Genomic DNA, 24,475 nt, shown 5'->3' on the forward strand with positions numbered 1-24,475 from the left:
TTAACACGATTTGGTCCTTCGAACACTTCTGCATTAACGCCCGCGCCTGCGTCGTCATCGATGATCTCCAGAAGAACCTGCAGCTCTCATCGGAGCACATGGAGGCCTCCAGGATGACGCTGCACCGGTTCAGAAACACGTTGTCGTCTTCACTTTGGTACGAACTCAACTACATTGAATCCAAAGGGAGGATGAAGAAAGGCGACAGGATTTGGCAGATTGCTTTCGGCGGTGGATTCAAATGTAACAGTGCAGTCTGAAAATGCAACCGGAACCTTAAAAAATCGACGATGGACCATGAAATTACATATATATCCTCAAAAAGCAAAGTCAACAAACGGTCAAATAGACGGAGGACCAAATCGTGTTAAAATTACAAAGTTAAAGACTTAATTGGTTAAAATTGAAAATTAAGGATCAATTTGTGAATTTAGATATAGTCAAGGGACCATTTTGGGTATTTACTCTTTTTAATATTACATTACAAGTCACAAGGAATACATATCCCTAAAAGGAGTGGGGACTAGGGAGGGCCTAAGCATCGTTGACAACTAAAATAAACTAATTAGCTATTTCAAATATAAAACTTAGGCATAACCCAAAAAAAATATAAAACTTAGGTAGTGTTAAACGGTCTCATCTATCACTCGCAAGTGTTTAATCAATCTCTTGTTTTAAAATAAGATCTAATTGGACCAATTGATGAGCTGCTCATGCAAGCAGCTTAGCATGATTCTTTATGAGTGAGTAGGAAGAGAGTGATGCAAATTTGTGAGTGATGGGTTTTGGCTGAGTTTTGTGGGATGACAATGGGAAATTTTTTGCGGCCAAGAACATGTTAATGCCTGGGATTTACTTGGTGAAAGAAGGTGAAGTTTTGTGCATTCGGGAGGCTTTGAGTTGGTTGAAGGACACATGTATGGATGCCGTGGATGTGAAAACGGACTGTCATGTTTTTAATGCTATTAGATCGCCATCTTTTATTTCAGCTTTTGGTTTCTTAGTTGATGATGTTAAGAATTTAGCAATGGAGATTGATGATGTTAAATTCTATTAAGCGATCTGCGAATTGCGCCGCCCACTCTGTTGCTAGGGAGATCTTTTATGAGTCAGGTTGCGAGGAGTGGCTAGATACTCCTCCTTCTTTCCTTGTAAACTTTCTTACTCGTGATTCAATGAATTAATCTTTCTTCTTCATAAAAAGTCTACATGAAGTGATGCGGTGATGGTTACATTCAATAATTTAGCTTTTAAGTTATTTAATTTGTGTTACTTGAGAAGTTGCAGATGTCTATTATGCTCCATGCACCAACTAGAGGGGAAGGTTGGGGTAGTTATGTTATTTGGGAGATTTTGTCAAGATTTTGGGGATTTTAGGGGGTTTTGAGGGATTTTGAGGGGATTTTGTTAGTTTTTGATTTTGTTTTTTATTTTTCCTTTTCTTTTTTTCCTTTTCACCAATTTCTCTTTCCTAATCACACCTGCAAAATCTCCTCAAAATCCTACCACTATTGAGGATACCCTAGGATACAATGTATTGACCTTCACCACTCTTATATTAATTTTTTATGAGTGAACTTAATACTCATAAAGTGATGGGCAATAGAAATTGAATTAATAACCATAGAAACGGAGGAAGTAACGGCAGCTTCAGAGACGGTACGTTCCGATGAATTAACATATGAAAACCCTAGCTAACTGATACCAGATGAAAACAGCATAAACTGTATTAGATTCACCGTGATTACAACTATACAAACTGAAAGAATATATACAAGAAGAATCACATAGGACTAGGATAGGAAGTCATAATGTAACTCAAATACATAAAGTCATAATACTAGTCCTAATAGTATGAACTAATTAATTGGTTTGCAACTTTGCAAGTAGTATAAGCTAGCCAATTTATATCATAGATCATGGTCAACATGTTATATATGTACTTATTTTTCAAATATGATTTAGGTACATAATTTGTATTCATATGCACAGAATTTCACAATACAAGACATAGAAATTCATAACATAATAAACACAATTACTAATTTGTTTCAAGTACACACCTCATACTCTTAAGTTACAAATTTTTATAACACAAGACGCAAAAGACATACAAATCCATCAAGGTCCACTGTGAACTGTGAATCCTGGTCTTACAATAAGGATGGTGTAAGCTCAATTAACTTGAAAATAATAATAGTAAAATAATTGGAAGAAACAAACTTTTGAAAACCTCTGCATATTTTGTGTGCATTACATATTTATTTTGCCAAGAGCTCGTACAGATTGTGAATGAAATTGTCTATGTAATTATCTGCGAAGTTAGGATTATGTAGTAAATCCTTCCATTTCTTATGATTCACCTTCTGGATATTTTCCCCCATCACAGATTTGATAGCATTGCACAGATTTTCCTTGAAAAATCTGCCATTTTCATCCCTTTGAACCTCAACAGCGGCCTCAAGTTCCTCCGCCATGAGACGAGCATTCAAAGTGAGGTCATATCTATTTGGAGGTGCCACAATTATCCGGCAATGGCTGGCCAACGACTCCCGCATTGACGCAGATCCGCCGTGGTTCACGAAATACCCGACGGCTTTATGCCTCAAAATCATAGATTGCGGCACCCAACCTCCATGAACTATTGCCTTTCCTTTTATTCTCTCTTCAAATCCCTCCGGCAAGGCGTCTTCTATAGACGATGATCCCTCCGGCGGCTTGATGGCGACCAGAAACGGTAGGCCGGTGAGTTCAAGCCCTAAAACAAGTTCATGAAATTGCTCCTTTTGAAGCGCCAATTCACTCCCAAACGCACAGAAAATCACTGAATTTGGCTCAAACTTGTCCAGCCACCTCGCAATTTCGCCGTCGAACGCCTCTTCCCTCGGCGGCTCCGGCAATAGCGGTCCCGTGCAGTAGACTGGTTTACCTAACTTAGTAGCTATGTAGTTGCAGTATTGTCCTTCCATTTCATTGCAGGTTCTGAAGGCTATTGCATCGCACCGTTTCAGCGCCTCTCCAATACGATCAAACACCTTCATCCTGTTGGTAGGTGCATTAGCGAAACGTGAAACTTGATACGCTTCCTGTTCTCGCAACACAACCTTGGAATCAGAAGGGAAACCCGGCGGCGCCTCCATTAAATCAGCAGCCGTTACGGCCCTGCCTTTGCCTTTGATAGCCCACATGAGTAGGCACAGTGCTGATACGGTAGGACTAACAACTGTGAACCACACAGTTTTGCATCCCATCTCTAATACCAAATCTGGGATCCAATAAGCATGGTCATACAACACAAGATTGGGCTTTTCCATCTGAAGAAGAATGCTTTTCACCTCATCCTGCAACCCATCAAAGGCTAATGTTAGTGAACCATCAAGATTGTTTGTATCAGCTGTGGTATCTGCACCGGGGGGCAGGCCTTGGACTTGAGGGATTGTAAGAGCACAGAAGGTTATGAGTTGTGGGTAGAGATTCATATGTTTGAGTTTAAGCAGAGCATTTGATGGGAGTAAGAGTGAGATCCTGTGGCCTCTTTTTGCAAGATCGTTGGCTAGTTGGAGGTAAGGGATGAAGTGCCCAAACGCAAGCCATGGAAACATGGCTATGTGAAGCTTTGAGTCCTCCATGCTATATATGCTTTATGCTTTCTTGAACTGGTTTGGTTGTGTTGTGTTGTGTTTCTGTATGCATATATGCAACAAGCTAAGAGTTTCATTTGGTATATATATATATGAAAGTAGAGAGGTAGGAGATAAGGGTATCCACAGGGACGGAGCCAGAAATTAGGTTGAGGGGGGCGAAGAAGTAGGTAATCTTTATGCTATGGACCCGTGTCTAGCATGCATGCTGGACACGGGTAACAGTGTGGTTAGGCACTGTTATCTTTTTCTTCTTCTTCTTTTAAAAAAAAAAATTCAGACTATTTCGGTATAGGAGTATATGTTCATAATTGTAAGTTCATAATGTCAGAGATCTATGTTCATAATTTCATAACTGTACATTCATACTTCCGTAACTGTACATTCATAATTCAATAACTGTAACTTCATAATTTTCGAAGCTCTATGTTCACAATTTTAGAGCTCTATGTTCATAATTTTAGAGCTATATGTTCATATTGTAAGTTCATAATATCAGAGCTCTGTGTTCATAATTGCATAACTGTACATTCATAATTCAATAACTGTAAAATCATAATTTTCAAAGCTCGATGTTCTCAATTTTAGAGCTCTATGTTCATAATTTTATCACTATATGTTCATAATTGTAAGTTCATAATGTCAGAGCTTTGTGTTCATAATTTTATAACTTACATTCATAATTCCATAACTATATATTCATAATTCCATATATAACTGTACATTCATAATCCCATAACTGTACATTCATAATGGCACAAACGAATAACACGCTAACAGCGTTAACGGCGAGACAAAATCAAATTTTTTTTAATTGAAATGACGCGTTTTCCCTGAAAACGACATCGTTTTGGACATTGTGGACACGAGTCCACTGCATAATTTGCGAGAAGTAGGGACAAATTCAGAAAAATTTTTCAAAGGCGAAACATTAAAACAAAAGAGATCATTTTTTTAAAAAAAAAAATTACCTAAAAAATATAGTTGTAAATATTGTTGGATATGAGCGAAAAATAAAACACATCAAAACTTTATAAAAATATTCATAACAAAATATAAAACATAATAAATTTGAATTAAAAACACTATAAAAATATGTTGATGCTAAAGGATTCCAACTATGAAACATAATTAAGTTGAAGGGAAAATTGTAAAAAATATCCCTCTATAATATGCCAATTATCAATGTCACTCCTGAATTATTGGCATGTTTGGTTCATGGAATAGGTCAGGAATGGAATAGCATTCCTTGGAATAGACCTATTCCATCGTTTGGTTGGATCATTTTGCCATGGGAATAGCATGCCTAGGAATGAGCTATTACCTTCGCAAGGGGAATAGCCATTCCTAGGGGGGCCTTGGTATTAGCTATTCCCATGCCCTTGGGAATAGCTTTTATATCATAAATACCAAAAATACCCTTTACACATTATATAATATTTATATATATTTAATAAATATCGTGTATTATATAAATTTATATATATTTAATTAATTATATTTTTTATCCATCAATCTATCAAAATATATATATATATATATATATATATATATATATATATATATATAGAAAAACGCTCATATGTGGTCATGTCATTAGGTGTGGTCGTGTGGTCGTATCTGGGTCGTTGAATCAGTTTAATCTAAAGGCAGTGGTAATTCTCAGAATTTTCGCGCGTTTTAGTAAGTGGGGGTGTTATGGTAATTACAGTGACCATTTATAGCGGGCGGGTTCCAGAATACACCAACAGTGTTGACAACATACACTAATAGTGTAATAAAACACACCACAGTGAAACACACCAATGGTGTATTCCCGTGTTATGGTAATTACAATGGCCACGGTCGGGTTTCAGAATACACCAACAGTGTTGACAACATGCACCAATAGTGTAATAAAACACACAACAATGTGATTTTCCCTATTCCGGTGTTTTATGACAAGTTTACCCTTACAGTTCTCTGGGTAGGAGAATGTGCGCGAAAATACTGGAAAAAATCTTGATTAATATGAATCATTAGATCTATCTAATCTAATGGTCTATAATTGACCATATGACCACACCTAACAACATGGCCACATGTGAGCGCTCCTCTATATATATATATATATATATATATATATATATATATATATATATATATATATATATATATATATATATATATATATATATATATATATATATATATATATATATATATACACACACACACACACACATTATGTAGCATTTGCAATCGGCATTTTGTGACAGTTTATATATATATATATATATATATATATATATATATATGTATATATATGTAAAAAAAATAACTGTATAAAACTCCTTAATTATGGAGTCTTGGCTCCTAAATTAAGTAGTCTGCTCATCTGCATGCCTAGCGGATGGGCATTGCAAGCTTGCCTAGCGGATGAGCATTGTAATTGAAATTATGGAGCCTTGAGACTCCTTTTATAGGAGCCTCAAGGCTCCATTCCTTACTTCTCCAACCGATGTGGGATAAGTGAGAAAATAAATATAAAAATAAATATGTATTTGTATAATAATAATAATAATAATAATAATAATAATAATTATTATTATTATTATTATTATTATTGTTATTGTTATTCTCTCTCTCACACACACACATACATATACATGTATATAAATACAAATATAAATATAACTATATAAATATATATATATATATATATATATATATATATATATATATGTAAAACATTCAGTATATCATAATCATATTCATTATTATTATTATTATTATTATTATTATTATTATAAGGGTATTTATTTCTTTAAAACCTATTCTATTTCTATTCCTTTAACCAACCAAACACTGGAATACAATTACTAAAGTCTATTCCTTCAGCCAACCAAACAACAGAATACAATTCATATTCTATTCCTTACCTATTCCATTCCATGTGGAATAGTATTCCTATTCCCTCCAAATTCATTCCGTGAACCAAACGTGCTGTATGAGTGGTGTAAATGTTGCCCCTCAATTATCAAAACGGTGCACATATAGCACCTCCCGTAACGGACATGTGGTTCCCCGTTAGTGTACGACACCGTTAAGTCGAAGTAAATATGTAATTTAGTTGTTTTTTCCCTCCCTCGATTCGAAGTACCAGCGATGGACAGCGGTGGAAAACCACATGTTCGTTACGGAAGGGACTATATGTGCACCATTTGATAATTGATTGGTAACATTTACACCGCTCATAATTCAGGAGTGACATTGATAATTGACATATTATAGAAGGACATTTTTTTACAATTTTCCCCAAAATTAAATTTGTATTTAATGCTACACTTTTTTCTCCTTTGTGTGTCTTTTATTAGTTGCCGACAAAATATGAAATTAATGCTTTCAATTGCCAAAATTTGTATTTAATGCTAGACTTTTCTCTCCTTTGTGTGGCCTTTTAATCTTTTTTTTTTTTTTGAGGAAAACATAATTTCATTAATTCAAATCAATATACAAGTATTTTACTCATCAGTCTCACAAAATCAGGATACGATGATTCAATAGTCCATTAAGTAAGAGATTTAGTGTTTGATGTTCACAAGAACCTCACCACATCGAATGTAACTTGTTCTTGTCCACAATCTACCTACTCTAAAACTAACTGAGCTACCTGTTCAGCGAACATTTTATTTTATGCCTTACCTAAAACTGTTAAATACTCATATTTTTTAACATTGAAAATGTGTTGACTATTCAACGTTTTTTCATTTAGTGAACACTTTTAACTTAGTAAGACTTATGATATATATATATATATATATATATATATATATATATATATATATATATATATATATATATATATATGCTAGATGGTGAAAAATGTGCGGAAAGTAGCATTATTTGTATTTAATTTAGTTTATCAAAGGTATTACTCCATTTAGTTTTTAAATATTTTTTTTATTTGGATAATTAAAATAAGTACAAATTTATTAAGACATTATAAGGAAAAGTTGACAATTAACCAAATTAGCAAAACTACCTTTAGTAAAAAAAATCATTTTGATAATTTATTTCTTTACGTTTTTATTCTTAACTATTTCATTCGTATAAATAACTTTAGTTTTTAGGTGAAATATGCATACAAAATACAATATGACCATCTGCATCTATGTAATTTCAAATGGCTTTCTAACAACAACATTAATATTTAATTTTTTTTTTTGAAAAATTTAATTGACCCTACCTCACCAAATGACAAGGTGAATGGTGGACCAATGTAATGCTTTCATTTTTTAAAAAGATTTGTTAGATTTTTTTTTTAATACATATCCCTAACAGGAGTGGGGAGGGCCTATGCATCATTGACAACTAAAATAAACTAATTACTAGCTATTTCAAATATAAAATTTAGGCAGAAGTATCAAATAGTTTCATCTATCACTCGCAAGTGCTTAATCAATCCCTTGTTTTAAAATAAAATCTAATTGGACAAATTTATTTTAAAAATTGTGTTCGCTTAACATTTTCTCCAGGTTTCCATCAGATAACCCTTCCATAATGCTAACATAGAATTTAAATAAAAATAATTTGATGACTTGTTTCATTGTTGACTCATTCAAACCCAAAGAAAACAACTACTCTTTCCCTCCTCATCCCCACCACCATCATCGTGAATTCGTTATTGCCGATCTGAAAACAAAATCAACAGAAAACATCTATTCTTTCCCTCCTCATCCCCACCACCATCATCGTGAATTCGTGATTGCCGATCTGAAAACAAAATCAACAGCTTCTCTAGACTTTGCACTACAATCTAGGCTCTCCCTTGTGTGCTCGTTAAAGGTTGGAGAATGAGAACTATCGACACTCTGCACATCCAAAATGAACAAAATAGATGCATTCATTGATTGTCTAGTTCAAAGTTTCCTCATAAATTTGATTTTAAACACCTTGTAGATTATAAGACATTTTATAGTTGGTACACGCCTAAACGAGGCAGCTGAAGCAAACAGGAGAAATGAAATTCCAAATTGTGACTAGGAGCTCAAGGCTATGAATAAGTTGTGCCTTCGAGCATGTTTAAGAATTAAGCAGTGAAGAGTTTCAGGAGGGATGCCAGTGAGCTCTACAACAAAATATGAAAGGGCATGGTAATATGCATATACAACCATAGAAAGTTTCAGTAACCTCAAAATTCAGCAAACAATTTTCAGTTTTCATATCAACGTTCGCAATGATGGTGGTGAGGAGGAGGAGGGAGAGAGTAGCGATTTTCTTTAGTTTTGAATGAGTCAACAATGAAATAAGTGACCAAATTATTTTTATTTAAATTCAATGTTAGCAATATGGAAAGGTATGGAAGGCAAGGGTTGCCTGATGGAAACATTAGAGAAAATGCTAAAAGAACATAATTTTAAAAATAAATGTGGCCAATTAGGCCTTATTTTAGAACAAGATGTTAATTAAACACTAACGAATATTATATGGAGCTATTTGACACTTTGCCTAAAACTTATTTAGTAAATCCTGTTTTGATTTTAAAAAATGAATAGAATTGACTACTTTAGCAATCAAACTGCTAAAAGAAATGCATTCAATAGTCGAATGAATTGATTATTGTTTTCATCCCAAAATACTAAAAGAGCCATGGTTGGATTTTGATAAATGTGGGCTCTAGCATCTGTGTTTGAGTTGTCATGATTTACATCCTCTCAAATGCTCTGTTGGATCGAGGTGTGGGGCTCTATTGAGATTGGGGATTCAACCTTTTGGGAATAATATTTACTTTAGATAAAGAGATCTTTGCTCGAATTTAATCAATTGGAAAAAAAAAGAAAAGAAAAGTTGATAACATAAATGATTAAGAAAGAAACAGTTAGTCAATGACCTTGTGGTTTAGTGTCACGAATTGGCTCTCCGTCATGGGTTCGAGCTTGGGAGTATTGACTATTCGTGTTTCAGTAGGTTGAAAAATTAGTCATGCACAAATACTACAGTGTAACATAGTCAGTAGTACTCGAAAAAAAAAAAAAAGTTATATGCAAACATTTGGAATATACTTCCTACAATCCTAATATAATTACACCTTATAGAATCTAGTTATAACAAGCATGAGCAGTTAGAGATGACCACGGTTCAGTTCGAACCGGAATCGTGACTGTATAAACCGGAACAGAACCGGATCCGTCCGTACGGTTCCGGTTCTTAACCGGAACCTAGGTTCCGGTTAAGGTTTGTAAAATCTTGGAACCGGAACCGCCGGTTCCGATTCCAAACCAAAAAAAAATTAAATTTTATAGTGTATTTTTTAATTTTTTTTTAAATAATTCCGGTTAGAACCGGAACCGGAACTGTGATCACCCCTATGAGGAGTGAAGTGAATAAAAGAACCAGTTTACCTACACTCATTGTTTCAAGATATAATAACAAATCTACAATAGGTATACTCTAACTTAGATCACATTGACCAAGCTTTATGCTGACAAACTTTTAGCAACCTCTGCATATAGTGCCTGAGTTGAGATACATATCTATTCTACCAAGAGATCATACAGATTGTGAATCAAATTATCATACAGATTGTGAATCAAATTATCTATGTAACTGTCTGCGAAGTCAGGATTGAGTAGTAAATCTCTCCATTTCTTATGATTCTCCTCCGATAGCATTGCACATATTTTCCTTGGAAAATCTGCCATTTTCACCTGTTTCGACCTCAATAGCATCCTCAAGTTCCTCTGTCATCAGCCGAGCATTCAAAGCGAAATCGGCCCTGTTTGGTGCAAAATTTATCCGGCAATGGCTCGCCAACGATTCCCATATTGATGCGGTTCACGAAATACCCGACTGCTTTGTGCCTCAAAATCAAAGATTGCGGCACCCAGCCTCCATGAACTATTGCCTTTCCGTTTACTCTTTCTTCAAATCCCTCCGGCGAGGCTTCTTCAAATAGACGATGATGATCCCTCCGGCGATCAGAAACGGTAGGCCGGTGAGTTCAAGCCCTAAAACAAGTTGGTGAAATTGCTCCTTTTCAAGCGCCACTTCACTTCCACTCTCCTTATAATATGGTTAGTAGTAGTGGGAAGAATACCATTAGCTCTCCACAAGAAAGTCTTCTATTTAGGGGCTTTAATTCTCTAAGGGGGCGTTTGGTTCCGGTTATATAACATAACCAAGGAAATGTGACATTCCAAAGCTCACATTCCTATGTTTGGTTCACATTAACTCAGGGAATCTAACATTCCCCAGGAATGTCACATTCCCTCCACATAGGATTTTGAAGGGAATGTGATTCCCTTCAATTTCTAAGGTTATGTAAGATAACCTTGGTTATGTTAGTTTATCTCTCTCTCACACACACACACACACATATATATATATAATTATTTTTGTAATTATATATTTTTTATTTTTATTATGTTAGGTTAGCATATAAAATAATTTTGTTTCTCAAGTTCAATATTTTAGTTAATATTTTAAAATCATGTAATTATATATGATACCGTTATCTTATTTATTTATTTTTAATTTTTAAATTTATTAAAATATATGAAAATATGTTAAGGATATTATAGTGTGTGAATAAATGATAACCCTAAACCAAACATGATTATATTACATACCCCAATTTTAACCAAACACATGAATCTCACATTCTCAGTAATCTCACATTCCCAACAATCTAACATTCCCTAAGGTAATCTGACATTCCGTGAACCAAACGACCCCTAAAGGGAATTCCATTTATTAAAGCCCCCAGCTGCCACTAAATTCATCCATAATGCATCTATAACCATTTTCACATAATAATAACTCTAAGGGTCTCTATATAAATACTAAGAATCCTCATAGGCTAGGCATACCGACCCTGATAATACGGTTCACATCAGTAGGCAAGAAAATATCTCTTAAAATAGATAGATCCCAAGTATGAGTAGCTTGGTCAATCAAGCCAGAAACCTTAGAGCCAAGCTGATCTTGGAGAATAGTAGTATGGATCCTAGGTCAGAGTCATCCAAGAGCCAATGGTGGCCCCAGATCAATTACATAAACATGTTACATATTTACTTATTTTTCAAATATGATTTAGATACATAATTTGCATTCATAGACACATAATTTCACAATACAAGACACATAAATCTACAAATCTAATAAGAGCCAATAATGTTAGGCCTTTAACTGGAACAAAAAAATATTGGTGGTATTGTTTCTTAAAATGAATGGTTCATATTATTTTAATTTTAGTATTTTTTTTTTAATGATTTTCCTTATTTACCCCTATTATATTATTTTCTTCCCTTAAATAATCCTAAATTCCGTTAATATAAACTTTAGTAATAGAATATTCCGTTAACTATTTATTATTCTTAACTTACTCATTAATTTCTATAAGAAAAGTCTTAAGTTCGAACTTCATCCCAATTAGAGTTGGAATAATTGTTAACATAAAGTTTAGTCAAATAATTAGCTTGACTAAATACATAGCATTCAAAGTTGAGCATCAAAGATTATAAAACAGGAATTTTAAAAATCATTTGATTTTCTTGCATTTTTAAAAAACAAAAAAAAAACAAAAAACAAATTTAGGTTAAGTATTTTTTTTGTTTAATTAATCTTCTTTTAATTATTTAGAACAAAACTTAATATTTCTGTTATGCTTTTGTATTATTTGAATGATTCAGGTCATTATGGTATTAATATTTTTTTATGTATTTTTATAATGATACAATTGTACATTACTTTATAAATATTATATTATTATTTTTTATCGGACAAAATTGTTCTTACATCATTGAAAACAGTCCCCCTCCAAAAGGCTTCATCAGGATCTCTTCTACAGGTTGCTTGCCACTTACAGTCAGTTCGGGTACATACAGCTACACACCTTACCTTTTATCATTCTTCTTAAATTTCAGCTTTTTTCCATACTGTATAGCATATGTCTTCACTGCATTTTTGAAGTCCTCTTTGGCCATAAAACATCTACCAAGCCACAAAGGATTTGTCAAATCTGGAGGAGGTGGATTAGGCCTAACAGACTCACCAAAATGTAAATTAATTCCTCCTTCATCAGAAAAACTCACCTCACTGTTTATAGGCCTTTGATTTACATTTTCATGTTCAACTTCCAGATTTCCCTCACCTGCATACTCAACTTCTGGATCTGTGTATTTAACAAATTCTTGATCATCAACTTGTTGCTCAATTTCATAGTCACTTTCTTCAAATTGGTCCAACTCAAATTCTGCACTATCATTTTCTTCTTCATAAATCTCATTTTCATCTTCTCCAACCACCCCTACAATAACCCAAATCTCCAATACCTTAGGTCTCACAATAGAGTTAACCAAGCTCCAAGCATCCAAATCTAAAACTAACTCTACCAATCCACTATCACTCTTAGAAAAACACCTACATTCATCAATCTTATATCCCAATTATTGAACTTTGTCCCATAAAGTCATTATTCCCCACTCATCATAATCCATGTTAGAAAAACACTTAACACTGCTTCCCACATACTTAGGTGGGTTGCCTAGTTCTATCCTATCACCATGCCATGCCTTAATTTAAGATTGAAAGTACAAATCTCTTGACCACCTGATTTAACTAGTATATAAGATGCACTTTAATAACTGCAAAACAACTTTATAAATTCCAGACATCTAATAAGTTAAAAAAACAAAAACAAACATGGATTTTCTAATAAGTTAAAAAAACAAACACAGAAATGGATTTCCAGTACTTGCATACAACAATGGTCCACATACACACAATATTCAAAAGCACATTAAATGGGTGGTCCCAATGTGTTTAAAACTCTATATTTTGCTGCCACAATGGTCCCATAGAGACAATATTCAAACCATACAAATTCACAGGCATGGATTTCCAGTAAATGAATTTTCAAAATCATGGTCCTCCCCATGTGATTTTGATGGCACAATGGTCCATATTTCAGACAATATTCAACTCAGAACAATGCTTTAAACACATCTTTATATACATTATTGCACAAACATACATAGCGACAGTCAATAGCCAAAAATCATCTATTACAACAACATATAGTCAATGACAATTACGGTAATTAACTCATAGTAAAAAAAAAAAACAAACAAACAAACTTTTGCCAACCTCTGCATATAGCTAGTGTGTGCATTACATATTTATTTTGCCAAGAGCTCGTACAGATTGTGAATGAAATTGTCTATGTAATCATCTGCGAAGTTAGGATTATGTAGTAAATCCTTCCATTTCTTATGATTCTCCTTCTGGATATTTCCCCCCATCACAGATTTGATAGCATTGCACAGATTTTCCTTGAAAAATCTACCATTTTCATCCGTTTGAACCTCAACAGCGGCCTCAAGTTCTTCCGTCATGAGACGAGCATTCAAAGCGAAGTCATATCTGTTTGGAGGTGCCACAATTATCCGGCAATGGCACGCCAACGACTCCCACATTGACGCAGATCCGCCGTGGTTCACGAAATACCCGACGGCTTTATGCCTCAAAATCAGAGATTGCTGCACCCAACCTCCATGAACTATTGCCTTTCCTTTTATTCTCTCTTCAAATCCCTCTGGCAAGGCTTCTTCTATAGACGATGATCCCTCCGGCGGCCTGACGGCGACCAGAAACGGTAGGCCGGTGAGTTCAAGCCCTAAAACAAGTTCATGAAATTGCTCCTTTTGAAGCGCCAATTCACTCCCAAACGCACAGAAAATCACTGAATTTGGCTCAAACTTGTCCAGCCACCTCGCAATTTCGCCGTCGAACGCCTCTTCCCTCGGCGGCTCCGGCAATAGCGGTCCCGTGCAGTAGACTGGTTTACCTAACTTAGTAGCTATGTAGTTGCAGTATTGTCCTTCCATTTCATTGCAGGCTCTGAAGGCTATTGCATCGCACCGTTTCAGCGCCTCTCCAACACGATCAAACACCTTCATCCTGTTGGTAGGTGCATTAGCGAAACGTGAAACTTGATATGCTTCATGTTCTCGCAAGACAACCTTGGAATCAGAAGGGAAACCCGGCGGCGCCTCCATTAAATCAGCAGCCGTTACGGCCCTGCCTTTGCCTTTGATAGCCCACATGAGTAGGGACAGTGCTGATACGGTAGGACTAACAACTGAGAATCGCACAGTTTTGCATCCCATCTCTAATACCAATTCTGGGATCCAATAAGCATGGTCATACAACACAAGATTGGGCTTTTCCATGTGAAGAAGAATGCTTTTCACCTCATCCTGCAATCCATCGAAGGCTACTTCCAGTGAACCATCAAGACTGTTCCTTCTATCATCAGCTGTGGTCTCTGCACCGGGCGGAAGGCCTTCGACTTGGGGGATTGTAAGAGCACATAAGGTTATGAGTTGTGGGTAGAGATTCATATGTTTGAGTTTAAGCAGAGCATTTGTTGGGAGTAAGAGTGAGATCCTGTGGCCTCTTTTTGCAAGATCGTTGGCTAGTTGGAGGAAAGGGATGAAGTGCCCAAACGCAAGCCATGGAAACATGGCTATGTGAAGCTTTGCTGAATCCATGGATTTCTGCTTGCAGCACTTGACAGTTTCTTCACGTAGCATTGATTGGTTATGTGCAGTGGTGTTTCTGAATGGAAAAGGAATTCATTTGGTGTCTGAAAGTAGGGAGGTTGGAGAGAAGATACCAATCATTATGGGGTAAACCATACTATCAAATAATTTACATCCAATACACAAATAATATACTTTTTGTATATTAAAAATATACATTATATTCCGGAAACTTACATTATGAGTATTGAATGTACATTATTTTGTATAATGTACATTCAGTACATGATTAATGTACTTTTAATATATTAAAAATGTATTCTTTCTTTTTTTTTGTTATGGTCCACACAACACAGTATAGACCATGGTCCACACAATAATTTGACAAAAGACACCCTCTCCCAATGGCAAATTATTCCGTGAAACCTAATCCACCAACAAGGTGGACCCGGGTCTAAATGTTCACAGTTTACTTTTTAAAAATTCACAATTTGAATACTTCAAATACACAATGTTAACATATATATAATTTGATTACCTTATTTTGTATTCATAAGTTCTTTTCAAATAGTGCAGTTACACAATATTAACAGATTAGGATTTTGATGACCTTGTATTGTATTCACAAATTTACTGTATTTTGACTTAGAAACACAATCTATATTCTAGAAATTCACAATTCCAATACTAAAAATGCGTCATAAAGTGGACCCTGGTCCATGGTATAACAACTCATGCATGCAAATTATACAATGGACCAAGATCTATCTTGTATTGTAGATCTTAATTCAAAATAACCTTCAAATTATGGTAATATTTGTAAGTTAATAGTTTGTGTGTAAATAAATTTAAGGTACATAAAAACACATAATATGTTTTCAAATTAATTTAAGGTACATAAAAACATGGTAACTATAGACACATAATATGTTAACTGTATAACATGGTATATTTTGATAACATATTATGTGCTTCAATTTATTTACAAACACATAAATTGTTAATTGCAAGTACAAAATATATTAAATGCAAACACAATTTTTAGACCAGAGTCTACAATGTAAGATACTCTGGTTCATGGTATACGTGCAAGATGTGCAACAGCACAGAGCCTCAATTTTTAGAAGGCCCAATATTTATTTTTAACTTAGCCACTTAAGAAATAAATAAAAAAAAATCTACAATTAATCCTAAAACTCATTAGTTTTTTCCCAAATCACTTATCTCTCCTAATAACTAAGACCTAATTAATTGAGCATGACAAAACTATTTTATAATTAAAAAGAAAAGTCATATATTTTACGATATTGGTTTTAACGGTTGCACTTATACTTTTGGTAGGGTCTCATTTATTTATAAGAATGAGACCACAAAATTTCAAAAATCGCCGTGCTTAGTAAGAGTAAAAATTCAGAGTAGGTTTTTAGAGTCCAAGTAGTATTTTTGATTTTTTTTTTTGAAAAATCAAAACACAATATATCTTTTTTTGGAAGACCAAAACACCATATATTAACTTTCATCCATGATAAAATCATTACAAAGAAAAGGATGAGGAATTGAGGATGTAGGAATCACTTTGTACAACCAGACATAAAAAGGAATTTCCTAATAAGCCTATGAGCCATCATATTCGCATCGTTTAACAAAATAAATATTCACCAACTAAAGTTGACTTTAACAGATTTTTAGTATCAAGGACAATTAGGCAAGTCCATGACACAATTTCTTTCCAGAATTTAATGAATGAACACTGATGTAGTGCAGTGGTCCTACTGCTACAGCCAAAATGATTTAAAAGAAAACTAAATTTAAGAGACAATTTCTTTCCAGAATTTAATGAATGAAGTAATGAACACTGATGTAGTGTAGTGGTCCTACTGCTACAGCTAAAATGATGAAAAAGAAAACTAAATTTAAGAAAGGAAAATTTCCTTTAAAAAAAAATAAGAAAGGAAAATACTACGTATACTCCCATAAAGTATAATTTCTACCAAGTATTTAATTTTTATTGAAGGAGGAGTGTAATTCCCACCAAGTATTTTTTTTTTTTTTTTGAATGTTACTAGCTCTATTACATTGTAGTATCTGTTCATATACTTTCCCACCAAGTATTTAATTTTTATTAGATGAAGAAAAATAAATGAACAAAAACTATTGTTCATCTCTTTTTTTTTTTTTGAAAGGAAAATATTTCAATAAAATCAAGTAATTAAATGTTCAATACAAGAAGGAACAAAAACTATTGTTCATCTCTTTTATTAATCAATCAAAACATGACACATAGTATGAAATACAAAAATAAGATAAATAAATAAAATAGGAGTCCATATAGGCTCTGTTTGGCAAACTTAGCTGAAAAGCTATAAGCTAGGAGCTGAAAACTGAAAATGAGCGGAAAGCTGAAAAGTTATAAGCTCGGAGCTGAAAACTGAATAGCGGTTAAGCTAGCTGTTATGATTGAAAATGTTTGGTAAAATTAGCGTTTTGATAAGCTGATAAATGAAAAAGACTAAAAAGGACATCTTTATAAAATTTAAATTAGTTTGTTTACATATTAAAATTTAACATTTTGTCATTAAAAAAAAAAATTAACATTTTGAAATAAAACTATTAGTATAATCATGATCTAGAATCTCATAATGAAGTAGCAATATTGTTGCAAATCTCATAATAATAATAATAATAATAATAATAATAATAATAATAATAATAATAATATTTGCGGTGAAAGCTGCAAGGAGAAGAGAAAAGGGTTTTAATTGGGAAGGGTAAATTATATCATTTTTTTAAAATAATAAGGATAAAGATGAAAAAAAAAAGTTAGGAAACTAGAAGCTTATTTTGAAACGCTACATAAGGTAGCGTTCCAAAATAAGCTCTTGTTTTAAGCTATGAGATTATTTTATAACTTATTAGTAGCTTAAAATAAGTTATAAGATCTACCAAACAGAGTCCTAGTATTATTCTTTGAGAAATTATTCCAAGCCATACAAATATTTTTTAAAAATAATTTAATATAACAATAACATTGAATATTAAAAAGTGATTTAAAAAAAAAAAACATATGTAACTAATTATCATAATTGTTTGCAATTGGTTTCGATTTAGAATAATATTATATATACTTTCAAATTCTATTTTATTCTCATTAAAAAAAAAAAAAAAAACAATTCACAATTTTTATTACTATCTTTCTCTTTTATCAATAAAAACTTTACTTGAGGGATTTCATATATAATTTGTCTTTTACTAAGGCTTTGTTTGGCAAACCAAACTGAAAAGCTATAAACTAAGAGCTGAAAATGAACTAAAAGCTGAAAAGTTATAAGTTCGGATCTGAAAACTGAAAAGCTGTTAAGCTAACTGTTATGATTGAAAGTGTTTGATAAAATTAGCTTATTGTTAAGCTACCTGAATACTCCACAATAATTTGTCTGTCTCAAAAGGTGTCATTGGACTATGTTGTCTTTTCAATTATTTTCTTTTTTATTTTTTCGCAATAATTGATGTCTAGAAGCTTCATGGCTATCTTTGTTCTTTTCATCCGGATCTCAACGAAAACAGGCAGTAAGGTAACTGATACCCCAACCTCCCCCCACCCCCTAACAAAAAAAGGAACCCTAAAAAAAAAAAAAAACCAAAACAAAACAAAACAAAACTAATGTCAAGAGTAGTGAAAATATATTGCAACACTTCAAGGAATACATGGCTCCTGGCCATGATTTTTATTTTGATGAACTAATGTTCACTATGAATGTACTAAATGTTTACATGTACAGATCAAATGTAAGGATTTTATGACTAAATGAAGAGCAAATGCAACCAGAAGAATACTCTAAACAGTAGATGAGGGGTTACAATAATATAAATAAGAAAAATATTTAAATTCATCACAAATTCCTTTGGCTAATGATGACTACCGAGGTTTGTTGTAAAAGACATATTTTGATAATACACCAAACTTCGCAGCAAATTCACCTTAAAGGTGCAGAAATCGAAACTAGAAAGAGGGCCTTACTCAAAGAGAAGCAGATCTCCAGAAATCAGCAGGCTTTCGGTGCTGGAAAAACGAAGCTACTTCAAGTGAGAAGAATAGGAATATCATAATGACAAAAAGAAAATATGTATAAATTCATCATAGATGCCCTTCATTCTGCAATGAAAGTCAATTTGGCAACTTTTTAAGCTAAACATTTGACAGTAAACTTTTATCTTTTCAGGGGGGAGCAAAATGGCCTTGTGAAATTGCATCACAGATACTAAGATAGCATACATAGCACAAACTGCACAATTGGCAAAATCAACATTTCAAGACAATAAGAAAATATTTGGAGAATATACATACATACATACATACATACATACATACATACATATATAGTTTAATAATTACAAGAGGAGCACTATTTGACTTTTGACTTTACATGTATGAGAGTACAAAGTTAAGCATATGCACAATGAAAATGGTAAATAAATTAAAAGGAAGCTCATTTCTAGAGAAATGTTTAGCATTAAAATCCAAGAGGGCAAGAGGTACAGATTCAAGTAGGGAAATAATGAGAAAACAAACAGGGGAGAACTCATTGAGATTAAAAACAAAAAGAAAAAAAACAAAGCTCCAAAGTCTAATATTAAATGAGAGTACTGCCTCGTGTTTGTGAGCAAGGAAGGTAAAGGATATGTGCCTCTAGTGTAATTAACAGAGTAGAGTAGATGTATATTTACCACAGATAAAGGCATCTTTGCTCGAATTGAATCAATCAGAGAAAAGTCAATATCAGCAACAGTAATACCCGTTGAAGACCGATCTGCAAAACAAAAATACAATTATTAAGTAGTGGCTTTGACATGTTACCAAAACAGCAGCACATCAGAGACACGTCTGCCATTTCTTTTAGCAAAAATCTTTAGGCAGAATCATTTCTAGCATATGGCCCAAAAAATTAATAATAATAAATCACATCAGCCTCTCATAAAAACAATAAATATTTTGTATGAAGAAAACTCATTAAAAAAATGAAAAATAAAATAAACTAACCCAGATCAAAAGGAAAAGTTCTTACCAGGTAATCGCCCAACTATTGTTCCCCATGGATCAATTATCAAGGTGTCACCATAACTTTCTCTTTTTTCACTATGCTTTCCAGCTTGAGCAGCAGCTATGACCTGGCAAAGCATTTATCATAGTTACCCACAAAATACAGGGGCACATGGTAAAGAAGATTGTGTAAACAAGAAAAAAAAAATCCAAGAGGATATTCCGTTTTTATCGCTGAAAGATGAATATTGTAGAGCCAAATAACTTCTATATACTGCAATCTAAGACATGAGAATCATACATCTACATTTCCTTCCTACTAAAAGGAAAAAAAAAAAAAAAAAAAAAGGAACCATCTGGGGACAGAAGAAGTGACAACCGACAACGAAGAGGAAGCTAGGAAGTTTCATACATAACACTGGGTCTCAATTGCACGAGCACGAAGAAGAACCTCCCAGTGTGCCTGACCAGTTGCAGTTGTGAAAGCAGCAGGTATAAGCAAAACCTGCAGATAGTAAAATGGCATTTGAGACTTGTGTGCAATATAGCAACAATAACATTAATCTACATAAATAAATATACAAGAACCTGTGCATCATGGTGAAATCGTAGATGTTGATAGAGGTCGGGAAATCTCAGATCATAGCATACTGTCAGACCTATTCGCCCAAAGGGACTGTCAACCACAGCAATATCCTTCCCTATAGGAATAAATCAGTCAGAAATTTTATAACTTAGACAACAAATTATGTCAAGTATTGACTGCTAAAGCAACAATGACATCCATGAAGAGAGAACAAAACTATTAATGTTTTAACTCTTAACTGAGAACTTCAAAATCTTTTCATTTGTTGATAAGTTCAAAACTTCAAGTTATAATCTCCAAGAAGTTGCTGTGCTTCTTATTGGTAGGAAATAGATTCACAAGAAAGCTATAGATTTTATGAGAGTTTTTGTTGCAAAATAGAAGATTCAATATAGCATTGAGGAATGCCAAGCTCTTGCCTGGTTCGGTGAAGCTACTCTCCTTGTAAACTGCACCTCCAGGAACATCCACATCAAACCTTCAAATATCCATGATGTGGTGAAAAGTTTTAAACACAGGTTTTCACAACTATAACTCAGATCCTCCAGTCAGGTCAAAAGTCTTACAAATGCATTTTGCTGTATGTACTTCTAATATTTCCAGCATCATCAATCAATACATGAGTGTTACGCAAGTGTGCATCGCCACACCCTTTTTCTTGGAATCCTCCAAGTGATAACCAAATGCTTGACTCCCTTCAATTAATGACAGCAAGAATATGAGTTCAGTTAACTAGAATCATAAACTCACACTCACTTTCTTAATAAATCTTAAGAAAGAGCTATGCAGCCAAAATTTCGATATATGCAATAACAAAAAAAATTGAGATTTAAGTTTTATTAAGTTAAGCAAACTAAAAGGACTAATAGTATTGTGAGTGATCAAACAATGATTTGTATAATTGATTATACTGATTGTTCTGCAACAAGATGAATAAAATAGGTGGAAAGGATACACACATAACCATGAAGAAATATGAGGCCTGCTTTTTCTCTTGAGTCTCACCTTGCAAGAGAACAGTACCCTCTAAGAATAGGTCCATCCAATGGCTCAGCAATTTTAAGACTGTCCCCTTGTTTGGCACCCACATAAGAGAAATTTTCAGGAAAACAGAGCAACTTTGCCCCAGCTGAAGCAGCTTCCTTTGAAAATAAAACAAAATACCAGAATTAATATAATTAATCTCTACCAGGCCAATGAATGTTGCTTTGTTGTCCCTTTATATGTTTGCACGCTATCAAAACAATGAGTGCAAGAGAACACAGATGAAAATTGAAATGCTTTTGTACCTGCCAACAGTTTGCATTGGCATTTCATTATCACGCAATTCCAGTGCAGCTATAGACAGGCAACTAGTGGTTACAATTCCAAGCAACACACCAGAATATTGCATGAATATTTACTCATCTAGATCCAAACTTCCAATTGTTCAACAGAAATTTTGCAAGTAACACATGACAAATATTAAATAGGTTTTGAACTGGCAAATAATCTACACAGTGATTGCAAAATATCACTATCAACACCTAATTAAGGTAGTGATTAGAAGTGGAAAGTTACCGACCTGAAATTATTGGCTCATAAACGTAATGTATAGTAAAAACATCCCTATATTCATGAGTAAATGTCTTAAACTTGAACTATGAGAGCCAAGCCAAAAGAATAACTTGGATTAATCAAATACTAATTGCTTATATCACAATAATAAGTTACTTCTATGCTTCACTTGCAGCAAATGGATAACCTTCAGACTTCAGAAGTAGCATCCATAAACACAATAAATACATACTGTAAATATATATAAATACATCTCTTAATATATGTGTGTGTGTATAGCATCTAAATATATATAAATACATACTGTAAATATATATATATATATATATATATATATATATATATATATATATACACACAGTATACGCTGTATATATATACAGTATACACCGTATGTATCTATATATATATATATACACAGTATGTGTGTATATATAGTGTATCTATATCACACACACAAACTATATACTATACATACCAAGCATGAGGATTGGAAAATGACTTCCCAAAAAAAAAAGCGAACTCATTTTCCCCCAAAACATACTTATTTTCCGTTGACTACAACATCATTTTCTGTTGACTTCATTTCTGTTGACCTCATTTTCCTCCCTCCAAACACGGGAAACCCGGAAAACATTTTGAAGAAGTCATTTTCTGGGTTTCAAACACACCCTAAGTATAATATTAATCATAATTCAATTTGATTTTCTCGGCACCTTACAAACAGAATATTCAAATCTCTATTAGTTTTACGTTTCTCTACAAATCAAATCCAACTAACAATAAGCTTACAAACCTCAGTTGTATATTTAAAAAAAAAAAAACAAAAAAACAATAAGCTTAGAAATCAAATGTTAATAATTCAACTTCAGAAGTAGCATCCATAAACACAAACCTTTACTAATCTAAACATGTGCGCGTACTAGGGGATGGGGGATACCTTTACAAGGCGTGAGCAAGTGGCGAAGTTTGTGGCGAGATCATTGACGGAGGTCATCTGAGCGGCGGCGACTCGGATTGAGTTGGCCATGGCTACGGAGTCGTTGCCGGACACTGGTATAGGTGGTGGAGTAGCTCCGAACTTGATCGAAGAGGGGATTGGAGTGTTGAGACGTAGGTGGAGCCAACTGGCCATAAAATTCGATTCGAATTTAGCTCACTGTAAAAATTGTAACTGTCCAAAGCTTCCTCCCTATTCTGAAACGGCCCAACATTTTAAGTTATTTTACACTTTCGCCCTTCAAAAGCTTTTTTTTTTTTTTTTTACATCCTCCTAGATGCTATGTCGTACCGGGTGTAGGGAGCCTTTAGAGTTGGGGTTCAACCTTTTTTGAAAGAATGATGATGTGCACAAAGTAAATCTCATATTTTGACTTTAGTCAATAAAGAATCACCATGTGATAAACCAGCTTAGGTCGTTCATAGCTAATCGGTTCTAACCGAAAAGGTTAGTGAGAGTGTTTGGTAAATAGTTGTTAGTTGATAACATTAGCTAATTGTATAAAGATGTTTGGTAAATTAGCAATTAGTTGATAACTAATTACATTCAAAATAACTTTCTCAACAAGTTTATCGGAAAACTATTTTTAGCATATTTTTTTTAATTTTAGTATTTTGGAATAATAAGCTTAATAAAGTATATGCAGTGGGTTGTCCTACCGTACTGTACAGTCCTAGGTTGGCCCCGGTCTCGGGTCCTATACCCAGGCCACTTGTTAGTTTAAGTGCTTGAGCTCGGGAACTTTAAACAGTGGGTCGACAGTCTCTGGACATATAAGCCTCTTAGCAAAGTAAGTGAAAAAGTCCCATTATCAGAAATAAATGTGGTATTTATAAGGACTAAGACGGGACAACCCACGAGTCTCCGGCATGATAGGTACGTGGCGTCCATGCACAGGGTTAGGCGAGGGCTGAAGGAGCTGTGAGCACGTGTCAACATAATCCTGCTACAAAGGGACTATCAATTCGACAATCCCCCGAGCACCCGACCCTAGGAGGTCGAAAGACGAGGCAAATCACTTGGGACTTGCAGGCACACTAGGCAGAGCGGTCGGGGTGAGGCCTCCGGTCGAGAGGTTACTAGACGCAGTCGGGTCGGGATTGGGCCATGTATCTTACTCGTCGGGGT

General features: G+C 34.0%; 2 protein-coding genes across 5 annotated transcripts; both read right to left on the reverse strand.

Annotated features, from left to right (window-relative positions):
- Nucleotides 1–1,926: 1,926 nt before the first annotated feature.
- Nucleotides 1,927–15,350, reverse strand: LOC109147915 (anthocyanidin 3-O-glucoside 2'''-O-xylosyltransferase-like). 4 transcript variants are annotated; one of them, XM_019295583.1, is made up of 3 exons: nt 13,893–15,346; nt 10,465–10,493; nt 2,412–2,585 (listed from the first exon to the last, which is right to left on the reverse strand). In XM_019295583.1, the coding sequence occupies exons 1-3, from the start codon at nt 15,215–15,217 to the stop codon at nt 2,506–2,508; spliced, it is 1,434 nt and encodes a 477-aa protein (XP_019151128.1). In that variant the 5' UTR covers nt 15,218–15,346; the 3' UTR covers nt 2,412–2,505. The 4 variants fall into 4 exon arrangements, with proteins under 4 accessions (XP_019151131.1, XP_019151130.1, XP_019151129.1 ...); XM_019295586.1 differs by lacking the exon at nt 10,465–10,493 and having other exon boundaries at nt 1,927–3,608; nt 15,155–15,350; XM_019295585.1 differs by lacking the exon at nt 10,465–10,493 and having other exon boundaries at nt 1,927–3,421; nt 14,968–15,346.
- A 3,509-nt stretch (nt 15,351–18,859) lies between these two features.
- LOC109147917 (nitrilase-like protein 2) lies at nt 18,860–23,525 on the reverse strand. Its single transcript, XM_019295587.1, has 9 exons — nt 23,288–23,525; nt 21,796–21,932; nt 21,357–21,485; nt 21,210–21,268; nt 20,793–20,905; nt 20,617–20,709; nt 20,230–20,332; nt 19,892–19,974; nt 18,860–19,226 (listed from the first exon to the last, which is right to left on the reverse strand). Exons 1-9 carry the CDS (start codon nt 23,480–23,482, stop codon nt 19,185–19,187), a joined length of 954 nt encoding a protein of 317 aa, XP_019151132.1. The 5' UTR covers nt 23,483–23,525; the 3' UTR covers nt 18,860–19,184.
- Between the last annotated feature and the right edge of the window lie 950 nt (nt 23,526–24,475).

Source organism: Ipomoea nil, unplaced genomic scaffold (genome assembly GCF_001879475.1).
Source record: "Ipomoea nil cultivar Tokyo-kokei standard unplaced genomic scaffold, Asagao_1.1 scaffold2036, whole genome shotgun sequence".
In the NCBI taxonomy this organism is placed as follows: domain Eukaryota; kingdom Viridiplantae; phylum Streptophyta; class Magnoliopsida; order Solanales; family Convolvulaceae; genus Ipomoea; species Ipomoea nil.